The 17036-nt window shown below is 49.2% G+C and overlaps 1 protein-coding gene across 3 annotated transcripts in view; it reads left to right on the plus strand.

The window, feature by feature from the left end:
* Positions 1–16291, plus strand: part of TMLHE (trimethyllysine hydroxylase, epsilon) — a 163379-nt gene extending 147088 nt beyond the window's left edge. For all 3 annotated transcript variants that reach the window (XM_086942224.1, XM_086942226.1, XM_086942225.1), the window contains exons 6-8: positions 121–357; positions 804–942; positions 8842–16291. In XM_086942224.1, the coding sequence (XP_086798350.1) occupies positions 121–357; positions 804–942; positions 8842–8973 (508 nt within the window). In that variant the 3' untranslated portion in view covers positions 8974–16291. The remainder of the gene's footprint in view (positions 1–120; positions 358–803; positions 943–8841) is intronic.
* Positions 16292–17036: the final 745 nt, after the last annotated feature.

A 17036-nucleotide genomic window follows, 5' to 3' on the forward strand; every position in this document is an offset into this window, starting at 1 on the left:
GCATTGATAGAAGTTCAAATAGTTGCTGTTTACTGTCCCTCATTCCGCTGACCTCACTCTCCATGACCCTGAGTGATGGTGATGTGCCTGATGGTTCTCCTCATTCTTCTTCTTTCCCAGAATGCAGCTCTTCCACTGCCTGGAGCACAGTGGCACGGGGGGTCGCACGCTGCTGGTGGACGGGTTCTACGCAGCGGACCAGCTACGTCAGCACCACCCGGAAGACTTCCACCTTCTCAGCACGGTGCCTCTGAAGCACGAGTACATCGAGCACACGCACATCTGCGACAACCACATGATTGGCGTGGGACCGGTGCTCAGCGCCTACTCCTGGAACAAGGAGCTCTACATGATCAGGTGCTCACTCTGGAATGGGAGGATGAAATCACTGCTTCTTTACAGGGGACTTGGCATACTGTTCTCCAAGTAAAGTTATGTGCTCATTGTTTACTTGTAACTAGGCTGCCTCTTAAAGTTCAAACACAAGAGGCTCATGCAGAACAGAGGTCTATGGATGGTGAGAAACCCCTGGGACTTGCCTAAGTCCTTGCAGCTCGTTTTTGGTGCTTTGTCAGGGAACGCTGCTCCTTATGGGGGTCCTGCGAGGAGCCTCTTCATTGGGAGGCTGAGTTGTTAGTTTTAGGGGCTAGTGGCATTCACTGTGGTGTGCTTGGGCAATGCAGGACTGCATGCTGGGCGGTGGCAGAACCTCTCTTGGTCTCCTGTTGATGGATGGAGGGGCTGTGGCAAGCCTTATGTTCATGGTGTCAATGACCCCAATGTCTTGCTCTCCTTCTCTCTAGATATAACAACTATGACCGCGCGGTCATCACTACTGTTCCTCATGACGTTGTGCACCGCTGGTACGTGGCACACCGGACTCTGACGACAGAGCTGAGGAAGCCAGAGAACGAGCTGTGGGTGAAGCTGAAGCCAGGACTGGTAGGTTCTAGAGCGCGTGCCCTGGTGCCCCAGGGCACTGTCGCATGTTGGTGCCAGGTGCGTGTCCCTAGCCTTTCCCACTGTGTTTGTTGATTTGGTGTGTGCTCGCTGACAAAGGACTTGGCATCGCAGGGTGTTGTTATTGATGCCTCCAGCAGCCCTGTCCTGGAAGTGCATTGATTGGCTGTGAGCCTTGGCTGAGGTTAGTAGGGCACCAGAGCCATGGGTTGTTGAATGAAGGGGTTCAGTGTTGCTGGAGTCACTGGTTGTTGAATGAAGGGGTTCAGTGTTGCTGGCGTCATTGGTTGTTGAATGAAGGGGTTCAGTGTTGCTGGCGTCATTGGTTGTTGAATGAAGGGGTTCAGTTGCTGGCGTCATTGGTTGTTGAATGAAGGGGTTCAGTGTTGCTGGCGTCATTGGCTGTTGAATGAAGGGGTTCAGGGTTGCTGGCGTCATTGGTTGTTGAATGAAGGGGTTCAGTGTTGCTGGCGTCATTGGTTGTTGAATGAAGGGGTTCAGTGTTGCTGGCGTCATTGGTTGTTGAATGAAGGGGTTCAGTGTTGCTGGCGTCATTGGCTGTTGAATGAAGGGGTTCAGTGTTGCTGGCGTCATTGGCTGTTGAATGAAGGGGTTCAGTGTTGCTGGCGTCATTGGTTGTTGAATGAAGGGGTTCAGTGTTGCTGGCGTCATTGGTTGTTGAATGAAGGGGTTCAGTGGTGCTGGCGTCATTGGCTGTTGAATGAAGGGGTTCAGTGTTGCTGGCGTCATTGGTTGTTAAATGAAGGGGTTCAGTGTTGCTGGCGTCATTGGCTGTTAAATGAAGGGGTTCAGTGTTGCTGGCGTCATTGGTTGTTGAATGAAGGGGTTCAGTGTTGCTGGCGTCATTGGTTGTTGAATGAAGGGGTTCAGTGTTGCTGGCGTCATTGGCTGTTAAATGAAGGAGTTCAGTGTTGCTGGCGTCATTGGCTGTTAAATGAAGGGGTTCAGTGTTGCTGGCGTCATTGGTTGTTGAATGAAGGGGTTCAGTGTTGCTGGCGTCATTGGTTGTTGAATGAAGGGGTTCAGTGCTGCTGGCGTCATTGGTTGTGAAATGAAGGGGTTCAGTTTTGCTGCCGTCATTGGTTGTTGAATGAAGAGGTTCAGTGTTGCTGGAATCATTGGTTGTTGAATGAAGGGGTTCAGTGTTGCTGCCGTCATTGGTTGTTGAATGAAGGGGTTCAGTGTTGCTGCCGTCATTGGTTGTTGAATGAAGGGGTTCGGGGTTGCTGCCGTCATTGGTTGTGAAATGAAGCGGTTCAGTGTTGCTGGCGTCATTGGCTGTTGAATGAAGGTTTTCAGTGTTGCTGCATTCATTGGTTGTCATTTCACAGTCTTGTGCCCAAGGGGGGTGGATAGGAATCATTATTATTCTGCCAGGACAATCTTCACAATGAGCTGCCCCAAAGCCCTTCTTTGTTGATCTTCTGACTGTGGGTGGATGGCAATGTCTAGGGTGCACTATATAAATGTTCAGACTCTCCCCCTCATGCATGTCATGCACCCCTTGGGATTATAAGTTTGACAGTGGAACCCTCAGATCTCAGCACCTGGCCTGCTATCCCTCTGATAATCTGGCCCCTCTATTCTTATTGGGGTCTGTGTGCACACTGAAATGCACCCCTGTCACTGTGCAAATCCCTAAGGATCATAACAATATACAACCTAAGCACAGGTGCACCACACTTTAATTTGAGACTGGACAAAAGACTTACCCCCAGATGCATCAAGAACCCATTTTGCTATTCCTTAATAGCGAAAAATAACGATTCGCTATAAAGGAATAGCAAAATGCAATGCATGAAGAAATCACTAAAAAAATTGCGATTTCTTAAAATTCCTTAATCGCGACCCGCAAATTGCGAGTCACAATTAAGGAATACCTCCCTATTCATTCCTATGGGCCTATGAATGGGAAGACATTCTCAATTTGCAAATCGCAATTAGCGAATCGCAAATTGAGAATGCGATTTCAAGGGTGCAGGGGTGTCCAAAGGAAATCCTGTTGCACCCCTGAAATTGATCTGTGCACATATGTTGCGCACACACATGCCCTTAAAGTGCATTTTTTGCAATCACCATGAAGTTCAACTTCATGGCAATTTGCGAGCCCTATTAGCGAAATCGCTATTTTTTAAACTTTAATGCATTGCATTTAAGGAATCTCAATTTGAGATTCCTTAAATGCAAGTAATCGCAATTTTGCGATTTCTTAATTTGCGATTTTTGCATTTGGGATGATGCATCCCAAATGCAAAAATACCGGTCGCAAAGGGACAGATTCTTGATGCATCTATGCCTTAGTTATTTTAGATCCAGCACCAATCGTATTCAAAGTTTTCTTTTTAATCCAATTCCATCAGTTTTCACAAAGATACAGCCGACGCGTTTCGTTCTGTTAGAGGACTTCTTCAGGGCTGTTAATTTAAACAAATATAAAATGCATATACAAAAACCACATATAATCCATACGTACTATACATACTTTTTCTTAAAAAAGTAGCACAGATGGGCCTGGTCTGTATCTTGTTTGGCAGTACGATCGGACAGATAGAGAATTGCAATAAGTAGCAGGGAGGGCTTGTTTGGAAGAAAGTTCGGATTGATAGAGCAGTGCAATAAGTAGCAGAGATGGGCTGGGTCTGCATTTTGTTTGGAAGTATGTTCGGGACTCATACAGCAGTACAATGAGTAGCGGAGATGGGATGGGTCTGCATTTTGTTTGAAAGTATGTTTGTGACTCATACAGCAGTACAATGAGTAGCGGACATGGGATGGGTCTGCATTTTGTTTGGAAGTATGTTCGGGACTCATACAGCAGTACAATGAGTAGCGGAGATGGGATGGGTCTGCATGTTGTTTGGAGAGTACTTTCATGTTGGATATAGCGGTCTTGGCAGAATATCCCTGAAACTTTATTTTTTGTCCTCCTAGTCTTCGCCTACTCTCTGTTCATGACCCTAGAACTTGGAGCATATTCCTACTGTACTGCAATGGAATTATACGAGAACCCTACCCACACTGGTTAGGAGCAGGGTGCTTGCACGATTGGGCTAAGTGTCGTCCTAGGGAGTGCCCTATGAAAAGGTACACTGAATGCCCAAGACGAGTACGGCATTGGCGAGTAGGGAGAAGTGGCACTGTTATGGCCCGCGGGACTCGCTGGTCCATTATGTCTCCAACTCAGGTTGTCATCTCAACGGGTGAGCCATCCCGGAGGGGGCCTTCCCTACTTCTGGAGCGTCTCTAGGGTACGTCCCGAGGGGTGCAGCTTGGGGTAGGCAAGTAGTTTGGTGGGGCCAGAGCATGACCACTGCCTGAACAGGGTAGAGCACCTACGTCGGAGGTCAGTTGACCTCCAGGGGACACCTGCTGAGGTTGCTGAGGGCCCTTTACGACCCTAGGGCCATAGCCCTTCCCCACTGTTGGTGCAGTGTGGAAGTGTGCGCACCCTTCCGGAGTCTCATAGGCAGTAGCGCTTAGCAGAGAGCATGATAAGGATCGTCCACCTGTCCTGACAAGCGGTGGGTACGCTAGCACCGAAGTTGTGCTGGGCTTGTGTCCGGCCTGCTAGTGCTTGTTGACCTGAGCCCTTGCGCCAGTGATATTTTTAGGCCTCCAGCCTGCCAAGAATGGCTGGTGTGCTCGTTGACACCACAGAAGTGCTTAACGTGACCGCCTTTGTCATCCGGGTAGCATATGGACACCACGGGTGTCCTTGAGATTCAGGCCTCTGGCTTGGGATGGCATGCCGGTGTACGTGCTGGTTCTCGGGTGGAGTCCTAAGGCTCTGGGCCCTTTTCCTCTGTACTGCAGTGGGAAAGTGCACATAGGACATGGTGCAGACATGATGCTTGTAAATGCTGTTCAGGTCTGGAATTGTGGCCTGGGTGCGCACTTACACCGCTGGTGTGGTTTACCAGCGTGTCCGACCTTCTATTGCGGACCAATGTGCGCACTCGCATAGACTGTGCTTTTAAACATGTGTCCCAACTGCCACAGCAGGTCTGTGGGAATGCCCTTGCATGTGTACTCCTGTTGGCCCATAGCAGACATGGTCCATACGGAGGAGGCCTTTCGCCTCCACTAGGATGGCAGGTGAAGGGCTGGGCAGGCACTCACGGGTGTCAGCTGCCCAGGTAGAATGAAAGACACATGAGGGTTCCCCTACGGAGGAGGCTTGTTTAAGAATGTGGCTCTGTATATACTGCACCAAAGTAAGGTACAGTGTGCACAGAGTCCACAGTCCCCAGAGGTTTGGCGGCAGAGGTTAAAGTTAGATATAACCTAACTCTCCAAAGTGGTAGCTTGGTCGAGCAGTAAGGCAGTATCAGAGGACAGTGTAAAACATTTGTTGTACGCACTCAGTCAGCAAATGGTCTCACACACTCAAGAACTGAACTCTGTGCCAATTGTTTTGTATATAAAAATATATTGTAGTTTTATTTTAGAACCACAAGTAGGTATAAAAATACTTTCTCAGACTGAGATGCTACAGTTGAATACTTTCAGTGAGCAATAGACTTTTAAATGCAATACATACAGTTGTTGCAATATGCAACACAAGTTAAACACAATTATAACATTGAACTTAATGGGGATTTTAAATAAAATGCAATATCAGTTACTTTACTAATGCTTTTCTCACTCAGCCCTGGTGCATCTCCTGTAAAAGAAATCGTTTTTGTTACACAGGCGATTTTTAAGAAATATTTGTATGTTTCAAAAATCAGCCAATGTTATCCTATGGAGGAAAATCACAGTTGTAATTACTTTTTAAGGTCACAAAGATCCAGCCCTGGGATCTCTCCTGGTAACAGGTGAGTAATTTTGTTTTCGTTGATCAGATGATTTTTAGTGAATATTTCAAAGTTTCAAAACTCCACACTTAGAAGAATTTCCAAGTGAAAACCAGTCAATGTTACCCTATGGATAAAATGTAGGTTTTCAGGTAAGTACTCGACTGGCAGAGTTAAGGTTCTGGGGTTAGACTCGGGGGTCTCCCAGGGTGAGGTAGGTACAGTAGTTGCACCCTCAGTGGCACAGGGGCAGCCGGGTGCAGAGAGAGTAGGCCCAATGTTAGCCTAAGGTTGGTAGGAGGCCTTTGGTTGGTAGCTGCTAGCAGGCAGACCACGGGGCTGTGGGAGCTGAGCTCGGGGTCACTTACACAGGGCAAGCTGGGAAGTAGAATAGAACAGATGCTGCACTTCCAGTGCACTTGGGCGGCTGGGTGCAGGGTGCTTTTTGGCCGTCGGGCGCCCATTGGATTTCAATGGGAAAGCTACAAGACGAACAAAGGCTGCATGCTCGGGGACGGAGATTCTTCAGGTGTGATCACCACTTCGAGAGGTAAGTTGAGAAGCTGTAGGTTAGGTAGACACCCAGGAGTTGGGCACAGGGGGCCGTGGGGTGCCGGGTGCAGGGGTGTCTTTTGTTGTCGAGAAATCTTACCCTCTGCTGGTCGCGGTTGGAGGGGTCCCTTGTTGTGAGGCTGCAGGCATCGTCAGGAGCGTCGAGGAGGTTCCTTGGGTGCTGGATTCTAGGTCACAGTTGCCGGGGGGACGTCCTCGTGGTCTTTGTCCACTCAGACACGGGTCGGGCTCGGCTGTCCTATACCCATCTAGCCCTTTCAAAGACTTTGTGGCGCCAGGTAGAAGTGTGAGGAATTGACTAGGCTGGAGGAACACTTCAGAGAAACTTCGGGAGCCGATCAAGAGACTGCGTGACCCCCTGTGATTTTCAGAAATGAGCTCGTGCCAGACAGCCCTACTGAACCCCTGTTTGTAACAAATTATTGCTCTTAGCCTGTTTCTGCTTCACAACTTGTTGACTAACTTCCTTAGTAGTGCCAAGACCCCCTTTGTTTATGTATGCCTCTTGTTTATGCTTACTGCCTATCCCCACCTGCTTTCAAGGGATCCAGATGACGTGTGACCTCAGCCATGAGTGGCTGTGTGTTCGGAGGGAGGGGCTGATGAACTTCCATCAGAGGTGTCTGGGACAGGGGGCTGAACTGTAGAGTGGTGGAGGCTTGTAGCCATGGACTCTGTGGAGTGTTATCTATTGACCTATTTGGTATCAATGGCACCACATTAGGGTGTCGGTGCGTATGTGTGTGAAAGTGCCCATATGGACCGTGGTGGTACCTGTCGCATTGCGTAGCGGCGCTAAGTGAGCATGAGTGACCGTCTGTGGACCACTTGTGCCTCATGGGATTGGTTGGCGGTGTTGGTTTATACATTGTTCTCGTGCCGAAAGCACTTTACCTCTCAACAGTGGGTTTACCCACGTGGCCTCATCCTGCAGTGCTGCTAAAAGTGTTATAATTCTGTGTATGTACATATTACTGATGTCGTGTATCAGAGTACACCCTATAGCCATGTGAAATTGCATTATTAGGATTGAGAGGTTGGGTGTGGGGCTGATAACATGTCGCACCACATGAGGTGCCTGCTGCCTGGCTGAGGCATCCCTTTGGCCATCCAGACAGTGCTGGTTCCACCGTTCGGACTTGTAAAGCAGCGCAATGAACGGTAGCGATGGGCTGCGTCTTCATCTTGTTTGGAAGTACGTCAGACTTGTAGAGCAGTGCAATCAGTACACAGAGATGGACTGGGTCTGCATGTTGTTTGGAAATATGTGGGGGACAGGTAGATCAGTGCAATAAGTAGCAGAGATGGGCTGGGTCTGCATCTTGTTAGGAAGTACATCCGGGACTCGTAGAGCAGTGCAATAAACGGCAGCGATGGGCTGGGTCTGCATCTTGTTTGGAAGTATGTCCAGGGTTCAAAGAGCAGTGTAATGAGTAGCGGAGATGGGCTGGGTTTGCACCTTTTTTAGAAGTACCTCCAGACTCGTAGAGCACTGCAATAAATAGCAGTGGTGGACTAGGTCTGCATGTTGTTTGGAAGTACTTGCAGACTTGTAGTGCAATAAGTAGCAGAGATTAGCAGGGTCTGCATCTTTTTAAAAAAAATACGTCAGACTCGTAGAGCAGAGCAATGACTAGCGGAGATGGGGTGGGTTCGCATCTTCTTTGGAAATACGTCCAGACTCGTAGAGCAGTGCAATTAGCGGCAGAGATGGGCTGGGTCTGCATGTTGTTTGGTAGTTCGTCCAGGACTCAAAGAGCAGCGCAGTGAGTAGCAGAGATGGGCTGGGTCTGCATGTTGTTTGGTAGTACTATCCAGGACTCAAAGAGCAGCGCAGTGAGTAGCAGAGATGGGCTGGGTCTGCATGTTGTTTGGTAGTTTGTCCAGGACTCAAAGAGCAGCGCAGTGAGTAGCAGAGATGGGCTGGGTCTGCATGTTGTTTGGTAGTTCGTCCAGGACTCAAAGAGCAGCGCAGTGAGTAGCAGAGATGGGCTGGGTCTGCATGTTGTTTGGTAGTTCGTCCAGGACTCAAAGAGCAGCGCAGTGAGTAGCAGAGATGGGCTGGGTCTGCATGTTGTTTAATAATACTTTCAGTACTTGCACAGAAGCATTGCAATAAGTAGCATGGATGGGCAGGGTCTGCATCTTGTGTGGAAGTCCTTCTGTGACTCATAGAGCCATGTAGTAAGTACCAGAGATTGTCCATGTCTGCATCTTCTTTAGAAGTATGAACACATTCTTAGCCGGTCATCATTTGAGATCTGAAAGCAAATGCAGTGTACATCAGAGGAGTCTGCCAGTCTTCCTTCCACGGATCTGGGTCAGTAGTGCAAAACTGCTGTTCAGAACAGTCTCAGCCCCACAACAAGTGACATCTAAAGTTGTATTAAAACTATAATAATAGTTTAAAAATATAATAGTAACTAAGTATAAATTGTCTGTGGCTTCAAGATGAGAAAATTTGGTCCTGATTCATTTCCTTTTCTTACAGGCATTGTTTGTGGACAACTGGCGTGTTTTGCATGGCCGAGAGGCTTTCAACGGTTATCGGCAACTTTGCGGCTGCTATCTCACCAGGGATGATGTACTGAATGCTGCTCGCCTGCTTGGACTTAAAGCGTAGTGGAAAAAGTACACATGAAACTTTATTTTCCAGAAGCTTTCAAGGTCTTTCAAGAAAGAGAAACCTTTGCACTCCTTGGGCCAAGAATGATGCACTTTGTGGGTATTGAGAACCTCGCCTCATACAGTAGGGTTGCTCTAACACGGGAAAGCACCAATTAGTGCGGCTTGTGGTGGCTGCAGCCTGTACTGTGCTGGTGCGTCATCTCACTCAAGCCATGCAATGCAGTATTAGTTGTTGCTAGTTATATACTTGTGTGCTTTTTATAGTGCCTTCTGAGTGCATTGCTAACTTCCTGTACTCCCAGCCACTGCTGTAGGATATCCTGAGAGGACAGAGTCAATGCCTTAGTGGCTTATGTTGATATTGCCTCGTCACTTCCTTGTCACTTGCCTGATTTTGAATCCAACGATCCAGGTCTGGCTGGTGACCACTTGCATTTATGTTCACTCTTTGTTCCAAGAAGTAACGGCAGACCCATTTCATCAGTTCCCAGTCACAGATACTGTGAGTGATGCTGGTTATGGGGCACTCCTCCATGCCACTGTGTCCCTCACTGTCATTTATTTACTTCTGTCTCTTAATGGGAATGGGGGGCCCTGGATGTTTGGATTATGTTAAAGCTTTACCTAAGCACATTTTGGCAGCCCCTCACTCTTGTGTCTCAGCACTTCTTCTTTCAGGCCTGTTGGTGCCTTTTCTGACCCCCCCCTACCTATCGATCATTGGCTTTCATGCGCACATCCCTTCTGTCTGCTGTAGGAAGCTGGACATCATTGTTGCACAGGTTGGAGGTCATTTTTGCACAATAGGTGCACATACAGCTTGTTTCCTTGGGACGTTTTAGATACCCAAAGATCCACCCTCAGATAGATTCTGAATCATGTACTTGCAGGTTGCGTGTGTTTCCTACAGTGGTTGGAAGCACACAGTGTTTGTTTAAATACCCCTCACACACCAAAAGGGCCCGTGGTGTCACGATTCATCATGGGGGTCTTCCCGCCCCGCTGCGGGACGGGGAGTGCTACGACCTACAACTACGTGGGGTACAAAAGGGGGTGGTGATGGACAGAGCATCTGAATCAATCAAACTCACACCCAGTCAAAAGATCTGGGTTTAATCCATCACCGTTCTTTAGCCCACTCTGCCACCCCAGTTCAGACATGGCTATATGCAAATCAGTCTGACCCTGTGCCTCATGGGAACAGTCCAGCCCGAACTGCCAAGCCATGTCTTCCCTGGACCGGAAACAAGCTTCCGAGGACCGGTTTCTGGCATTCCAGCCGTCTTCAGCACGGCTTGCTTGAATCCAGTGGCAAAGTGAGCAAGGGACTCACGTCTGAGCATACCCTGCCACACTTATGGCGGCCAAAAGCGGTACAAAAGGGGGTGGTGATGGACGGAGCATCTGAATCAATCAAACACTCACACCCAGTCAAAAGATCTGGGTTTAATCCATCACCGTTCTTTAGCCCACTCTGCCACCCCAGTTCAGACATGGCTATATGCAAATCAGTCTGACCCTGTGCCTCATGGGAACAGTCCAGCCCGAACTGCCAAGCCATGTCTTCCCTGGACTCAGCTGAGGTCCTCTGCACTCTGAATCTCTCTGTGCTGTCCTGTGGTTTCCTCAGCTGAGGTCCTATGCACTCTCTCTGTGCTTTCTTGCAGTTCTTCAGCTGAGGTCCTCTGCACTTGTGCTCTCTTGTGGTTCTCTTTCTGAGAACAGCCACTCCTGAAGAAGTCATTCTTGGTGAATTATGCATGAGCCTCTCCGTCCTGCCTTTCTAGTGCCTAGCTTATGAATTCCTGGTTTGTGATCATCTCAGGATAGTGCTAAAGGTTTAGTTCTACTTGTTCTCTGCAACCACTATTTTGCCCCTCCAGCCCAGTGGCCTTTTGCGCTCCTTCCCCCAGTAAAGTATGTTTAATACCAGTGTAAATCTTGCAGCTTCAGATATCTTAGCCAAGTATGCCCCATATTTGAGCAGTCTGGTAACCTCCCTCGAAGCCAGTGGGGTTTCTTTACTCCACCAGGGCTACTGATGTTGCAGACGGTGCCCTTAGCTTCTACTTGGGCCTCACCTTGACTGTCTTTTGTACAGATCTGTCCCACCTCCATGTGTGGATCCAGTTTCTGAGCCATCCATAGCCCATTCCTTCCAACAATTTGAGGCCACTGCTGTCTATTCTTCTCCTGAGTTAGCCAAGCACAGAACTTGCCACCGACAAGAGAAGACTGAAGGACATTGTAGTGTAGCAAGCACACTACATACACAGGGGCAGCCTCATGGAACAGATCGGGTGACTGTATTGACCCTCGTACTTCTCCAAAGGCCCTTTCAAGTACCCACTATCCTGATTTAAAAGAATGTGCTTAAGGAGGGTTGTGTATTTGCTAAAGGCATCACTGTGCCATGAAGTAATGCAGTTCATGAAGCGCGACCTCTGTTGATCATGCTTGCCTGGTATTGAGGAGCACTTAGTGGAGCCAGAAGCCCGTCTTCCTCTGCGGCACTAGAAAGGAAGTCCAGTTTTTGACACTATTCAGTTTGCCATTTAAGCCAATCTTTTGGTAAGGTGCAATTATAAGACAAAACATTTTCTTTTCGTTTTTACCTTTTATCAAGTTTTCATTTGACTTTTTACTTCTCCCTCTAAGCAGAGGAAAACGTGCTTACTTTCCCAATTGAAGGGAAATGATCAGTCGCAGCTTCTACAGGTTTAGAACTCATGATGCACGGCCAGATGAGCCACTAAGTGACAGAGGATCTTTGGTTCTCTTCTCTTTACCCCTGCTCCAGGGATATCTCACCCGCCTGCTGCTGCCTCTGAAGGCTGATTGGGCAAGAGCAATCCGTGGTATATGGCGAGTCACCAGCTCCAGCACTAGGCCAGCATATCTTCGAGTTCCAGAGGGGCACGGCCTAAGGATCATTTAAGGTTTTATTTGTTCAGCTAAGCAAAAGAAACAGATCCTACTTCCCACTGATATGACCCACTTCTTGTCTCAGGAAAACAACATGGTTCACCGACGACAGAAAACATGACAGCCCTCAAGAACGCCACCCGCAAACACCACCAGCTGATCCGCACCACCAAAAAGACATCGTTCAAAGAACGGCTGGACAACAACACACACACCAGCAAGGAACTCTTCAACATCGTAAAAGAGCTCTCCAATCCCAACGCCAACAGCAACGACATCACACCATCGCAAGACCTCTGCAACTCCCTCGCCATGTTCTTCCACCGCAAGATCGCCATTATCCACAACAGCTTTGGCGCCCAGACTCTGCCCCCAGCCACCGAACCAACACCCCCTACAACCACCCTCAGTGCTTGGACCCCCATCAGCTCCGAAGACACCGCCCAAGCTATGAACACCATCCACTCCGGCTCTCCTTCCGACCCATGCCCTCACCACATCTTCAACAAAGCCGACACCATCATCGCTCCCCACCTACAGAACATCATAAACCACACCCTTGTGTCCGCCACCTTCCCAGAGAGCTGGAAGCACGCAGAGATCAACGCCCTACTGAAGAAACCCACAGCGGACCCTAAAGACCTCAAAAACTTCCGCCCCATCTCTCTTCTTCCCTTCCCGGCGGAAGTGATCGAGAAGATTGTCAATAAACAGCTGACCGCATTCCTCGAGGCGAATGGATCCCTCGACCCATCCTAGTCCGGATTCCGAGCCAACCACAGCACCGAGACCGCCCTCATCGCAGCCACCGACTACATCAGGACCCTACTCGACAACGGGGAAAACACCACCCTCATCCTCCTAGACCTCTCAGCCGCCTTTGATACAGTCTGCCATCGCACCCTAATAACCCGCCTCCACAACGCTGGGATCCAAGGCAAAGCCCTGGACTGGATCACCTCTTTCCTCTCCGACAGAACCCAGCGAGTCCGCCTCCCTCCCTTCCGCTCCGCAGCCACCGAGATCATCTGCGGCGTACCCCAAGGCTCATCGCTCAGCCCAACCCTCTTAAATATCTACATGAGCCCCCTCACCACCATTGCACGCAAACTCAACATCATCTCATACACCGACGATACCCAGCTCATACTCTCCCTCACCAAGGACCCAGCCAGCACCAAACTCAACTTCCAGAAAGGAATGTAAAACGTCGCCGAATGGATGAGACTCAGCCGTCTGAAACTGAACTCGGACAAGACGGAGGTCCTCATCCTGGGACCATCCCCATCCGCCTGGGACGACTCCTGGTGGCCCACAGAACTGGGCACCACACCGACACCCACTGACCATGCACGCAACCTGGGATTCATCCTGGACTCCTCTCTCACGATGACCAAGCAAGTCAACGCCATCTCATCTTCATGCTTCAACACCCTGCGCATGCTCCGTAAGATCTTCCGGTGGATCCCTACCAGACCTAGAAAGACGGTCACCCAGGCCCTCGTCACCAGCTGACTAGACTACGGGAACGCCTTATACGCAGGAACCACAATCAAACTTCAGAAAGGACTCCAAAGCATACAGAATGCATCTGCATGACTCATCCTCGACATCCCCCGCCGCAGTCACATATCAGCTCACCTGAGAGACCTGCACTGGCTCCCCGTCAGCAAAAGGATCATGTTCAGACTCCTCACCCACGCACACAAAGCGCTCCACGACATAGGCCCCGAATACCTCAACAATCGCCTCACGTTCTACACTCCCAACACGCAAACTCCGCTCCCCCCAGCCTCGCCCTCGTCCCACGGATTCGCAGAACCACCACCGGAGAAAGATCATTCTCCTACGTGGCAGCCAAAACGTGGAACTCCCTCCCTGCACACCTATGAATGACCCAGGACCATCTTACCTTCAGGAAACACCTCAAGATCTGCCCCCCCCCCCACCCCCCCCCCCCCAGCGCCTTCAGACCCTCACGGGTCAGTAGCGCGCTCTACAAGTGTACTGATTGATTCATTGATTGATTGATTAACCTTGAATACTGAAAACAACTCTTGCAAAACCCTTTGGTTCAGTCATTGGTGAGATTCACATCTTTCTGTGGAATGACCTTCTCATGCTCATGTACTCTGTTTAGAGCGCTTGTTGCAAGCCTGTAAATTCTATATGTAGATGTAAGAGAAACTGTTCCAATAGAGTCGCTCTTCCTTTCCTTCCTGAAGCATTCAAGAGCTGACCTTTTGTACCATTCTCTTTTGACTGAAAATATTGTTAAAGATGCTCCTGGGGCCTAACATATCATCATTGCCTTCAGAAAGGGAACTAGCTTTCTTACGTAGGTATCAAGGAAATGTGTTTCCACATGCCAAGGCCGGAACTCCACCAGAAGTGTCTGAGATTTGTTCCTCGGTGGAGGTCTTGCCTCTACTTGAGTGCTCTTCTTCTGAGCCCAGGATTCACACTAACATGAATTCCATGGCGACATGCTTGAGTCATCCAGATGCTCACCTGGGAGGCCACCATGATGAATTGCTGGTGATGTCTTCCTTTCATGAAAATGTAAATTTTAATGCATGGTCCAAAGGGGAATGAGATTAACGACCCTCTAGTATTTTGTCCCCCTATCCACATATACTAATAACAAAAAGATGATGTCTTCCTTTCAGCAGCAGTCTCTCTGATAGACATGATATTGCCTCTCTCAGATCTTGGTCTTTCAGGGAATGAAAGTCAAATAATCCTTTAGTCATCACAACACCAAACCTTAATTGGAGCCTTATTCGGCTGAGCTGTGGTTCCAGTTTATCCTCCATAGTACGCCCCCCTATCTCAACAGAAGTATTCCACCTCTTCTTCACGTGCCAGAGATCCGTTAACCCTCCTGTGGTCTGGTGGTGGGCTACCATGCTTGGCACAGGATATGAGCTTCTATTTGCCCAATTCAGGAACCAAGAGACAGCCCTTCAGTCCACTGCCAAAGAAAGAATATGAGGAGTGAATGGGGTTCAAGGGGGCGGGTCACTGGGCGGAGCCCCCTCCCTCAGAATGGTACCAGTGGTTTCCTTTATAACATGTCTTGAAATATTCTGCTTTCAAGGAGCATTTTAGAGGGTTGCTTTCTTATTTATGTGGTCGATCCTGACCTCTTTAGCATTTAATTGTTGTATTATGTGTGCTGGCTCATAGGGCCTTTGAATCTGCAGCTTCTTAAGACATTAAGCAATGACCTGGCCTGCCATCTGTCTCAGGGAGACCGCCTCTCCCAGAAGGGTAGCTGATTTGTAGTTGAATCCCCTGACACACCTTCAAGCTGATAATGCACAAAAAGTCCTGAGACTGACAATCTTTTGACTTGGAATTCTGTCAGATTTTCATATGGAGCGGTCCATTGTTCCTTCCGCCTTCTTTCCATAATCTTCTTCGAAGGTGAAGAGGCTCTCCTCGGTTGAAGCGTATTGAAGTCCCATGGAAGGGGCATGCAGGTTTTATTTGGACTGTGCAGAATTCTTCAGGTTGGCTCTTAGGTTCTTTCTTCCTGGCGCTGATCCTCGCGCAGACCGTTGTGGGTCGAAAGGCTCCTTTGCCCAGTGAGTCGTCAGTTGAATTCTATAACTGTTCACCGTTGGTCAGATCACTCTAGTGTAAGGTATTCCGACTCGAGCCGCTGGGCCAAGGCAGCAGCAATATTGCCTTTGCTTCCTACTGAACACTCAATTTGGCCAAATCATGTCCAAGGACACATTCGGCCAGGCCTCCTGTTCCTTTGACTTGGTCCCCACATGTGGGTTTCTGGCTGGTTTAGAATCTCCCACATGACTGGTGGACATTGAAGAGACTGGAATGTGAGAGTAAGAGAGTGTAACCCTAGTGGCAGCTGCCTCTTCGTCCTTCCTTTTGATGGTGTGCCACCTTCCTCGCCCACTGGTACATGTCTTGGTCTAGATGAGAAGGAGCCGCAGGATGGCGCCTGGCCGGTGTGTTATGTGAGGACTCTGTGGTGTAGGTGTGAATGGCACCGTTTTCACTCCTTTCGATGCTGGGCACAGGCGTGTTCGCCCTGCTTCCTGTTGCTGAGGGGAATCCCATGAGCTCAGAGGAAGGAAGTGAGGTTGAAGTAAGACCACAAGTGTTGCTCTGGGGAGAAGCCTGTCCTTGTTGTAATGTTTCAGCCTCAACGTCATTATCCGTCTGTGACGAGCGACCTGAGAGAGTGACGCCTGTGCCCAGGGCCCCCGATACTAAAGCAGTAGTAAGGACAACAGCTCTTCTTTGGTACCTTCAGTGTGGGTGCTTCTACCACACTGGATTCGGGTCACAAAATACCAGCATATTTTAAAATCAATGTTTTTTCTTTAAAACATCAGAAATAAAACTTCTGCTTTCCAGTATTGCAATACTGTTTTATTTACTTCTTTGGCTTACATTTTATTCAGTGTGTCTTGAGGTTTCTTCATCACATGAAAAGATGGCATAAAATAGTTTGCTCTGCCCAGATTGCCAGAACTACCAAAGATGGCGGACACATCCTCATGGCCACCATATTAGCCGGCTTGTTCTTTTAAAATCCATACAGAAGGATCCAAGGCAGAGGTGGTGGGTTGCATGCAGTGGCGTGGCATGGCTGACTATCCATGCGTTGAGGTGCTGGCCGCATGCTCTGGCACGATTTGGACATCAATACTGTGGGGGACTGGGCGGACTTACGGAGGGAAGCGCTGTCACTGAGAGTCTGTACTGCTACTGAAGGCCAGGCAGAGGGAAGGGCTGTGTCACTGAGGGTCTGGACTGCTATGAAGACCATGAGGAGGGAAGCGCTGTGTCAATGAGGGTCTGGACTGCTACAGAAGGCCATGTGGAGGGAAGCACTGTCACTGAGGGTCTGGACTGCTACGAAGACCATGCGGAGGGAAGCGCTGTGTCAATGAGGGTCTGGACTGCTACGAAGACCATGTGGAAGGAAGCGCTGTGTCACTGAGGGTCTGGACTGCTACGAAGACCATGTGGAGGGAAGCGCTGTGTCACTGAGGGTCTGGACTGCTATGATGACCATGTGGAGGGAAGAGCTGTGTCACTGAGGGTCTGGACTGCTACAGAAGGCCATGTGGAGGGAAGTGCTGTGTCACTGAGGGT

The sequence above is a fragment of the Lissotriton vulgaris genome, chromosome 10 (genome assembly GCF_964263255.1).
Source record: "Lissotriton vulgaris chromosome 10, aLisVul1.2, whole genome shotgun sequence".
NCBI lineage: Eukaryota > Metazoa > Chordata > Amphibia > Caudata > Salamandridae > Lissotriton > Lissotriton vulgaris.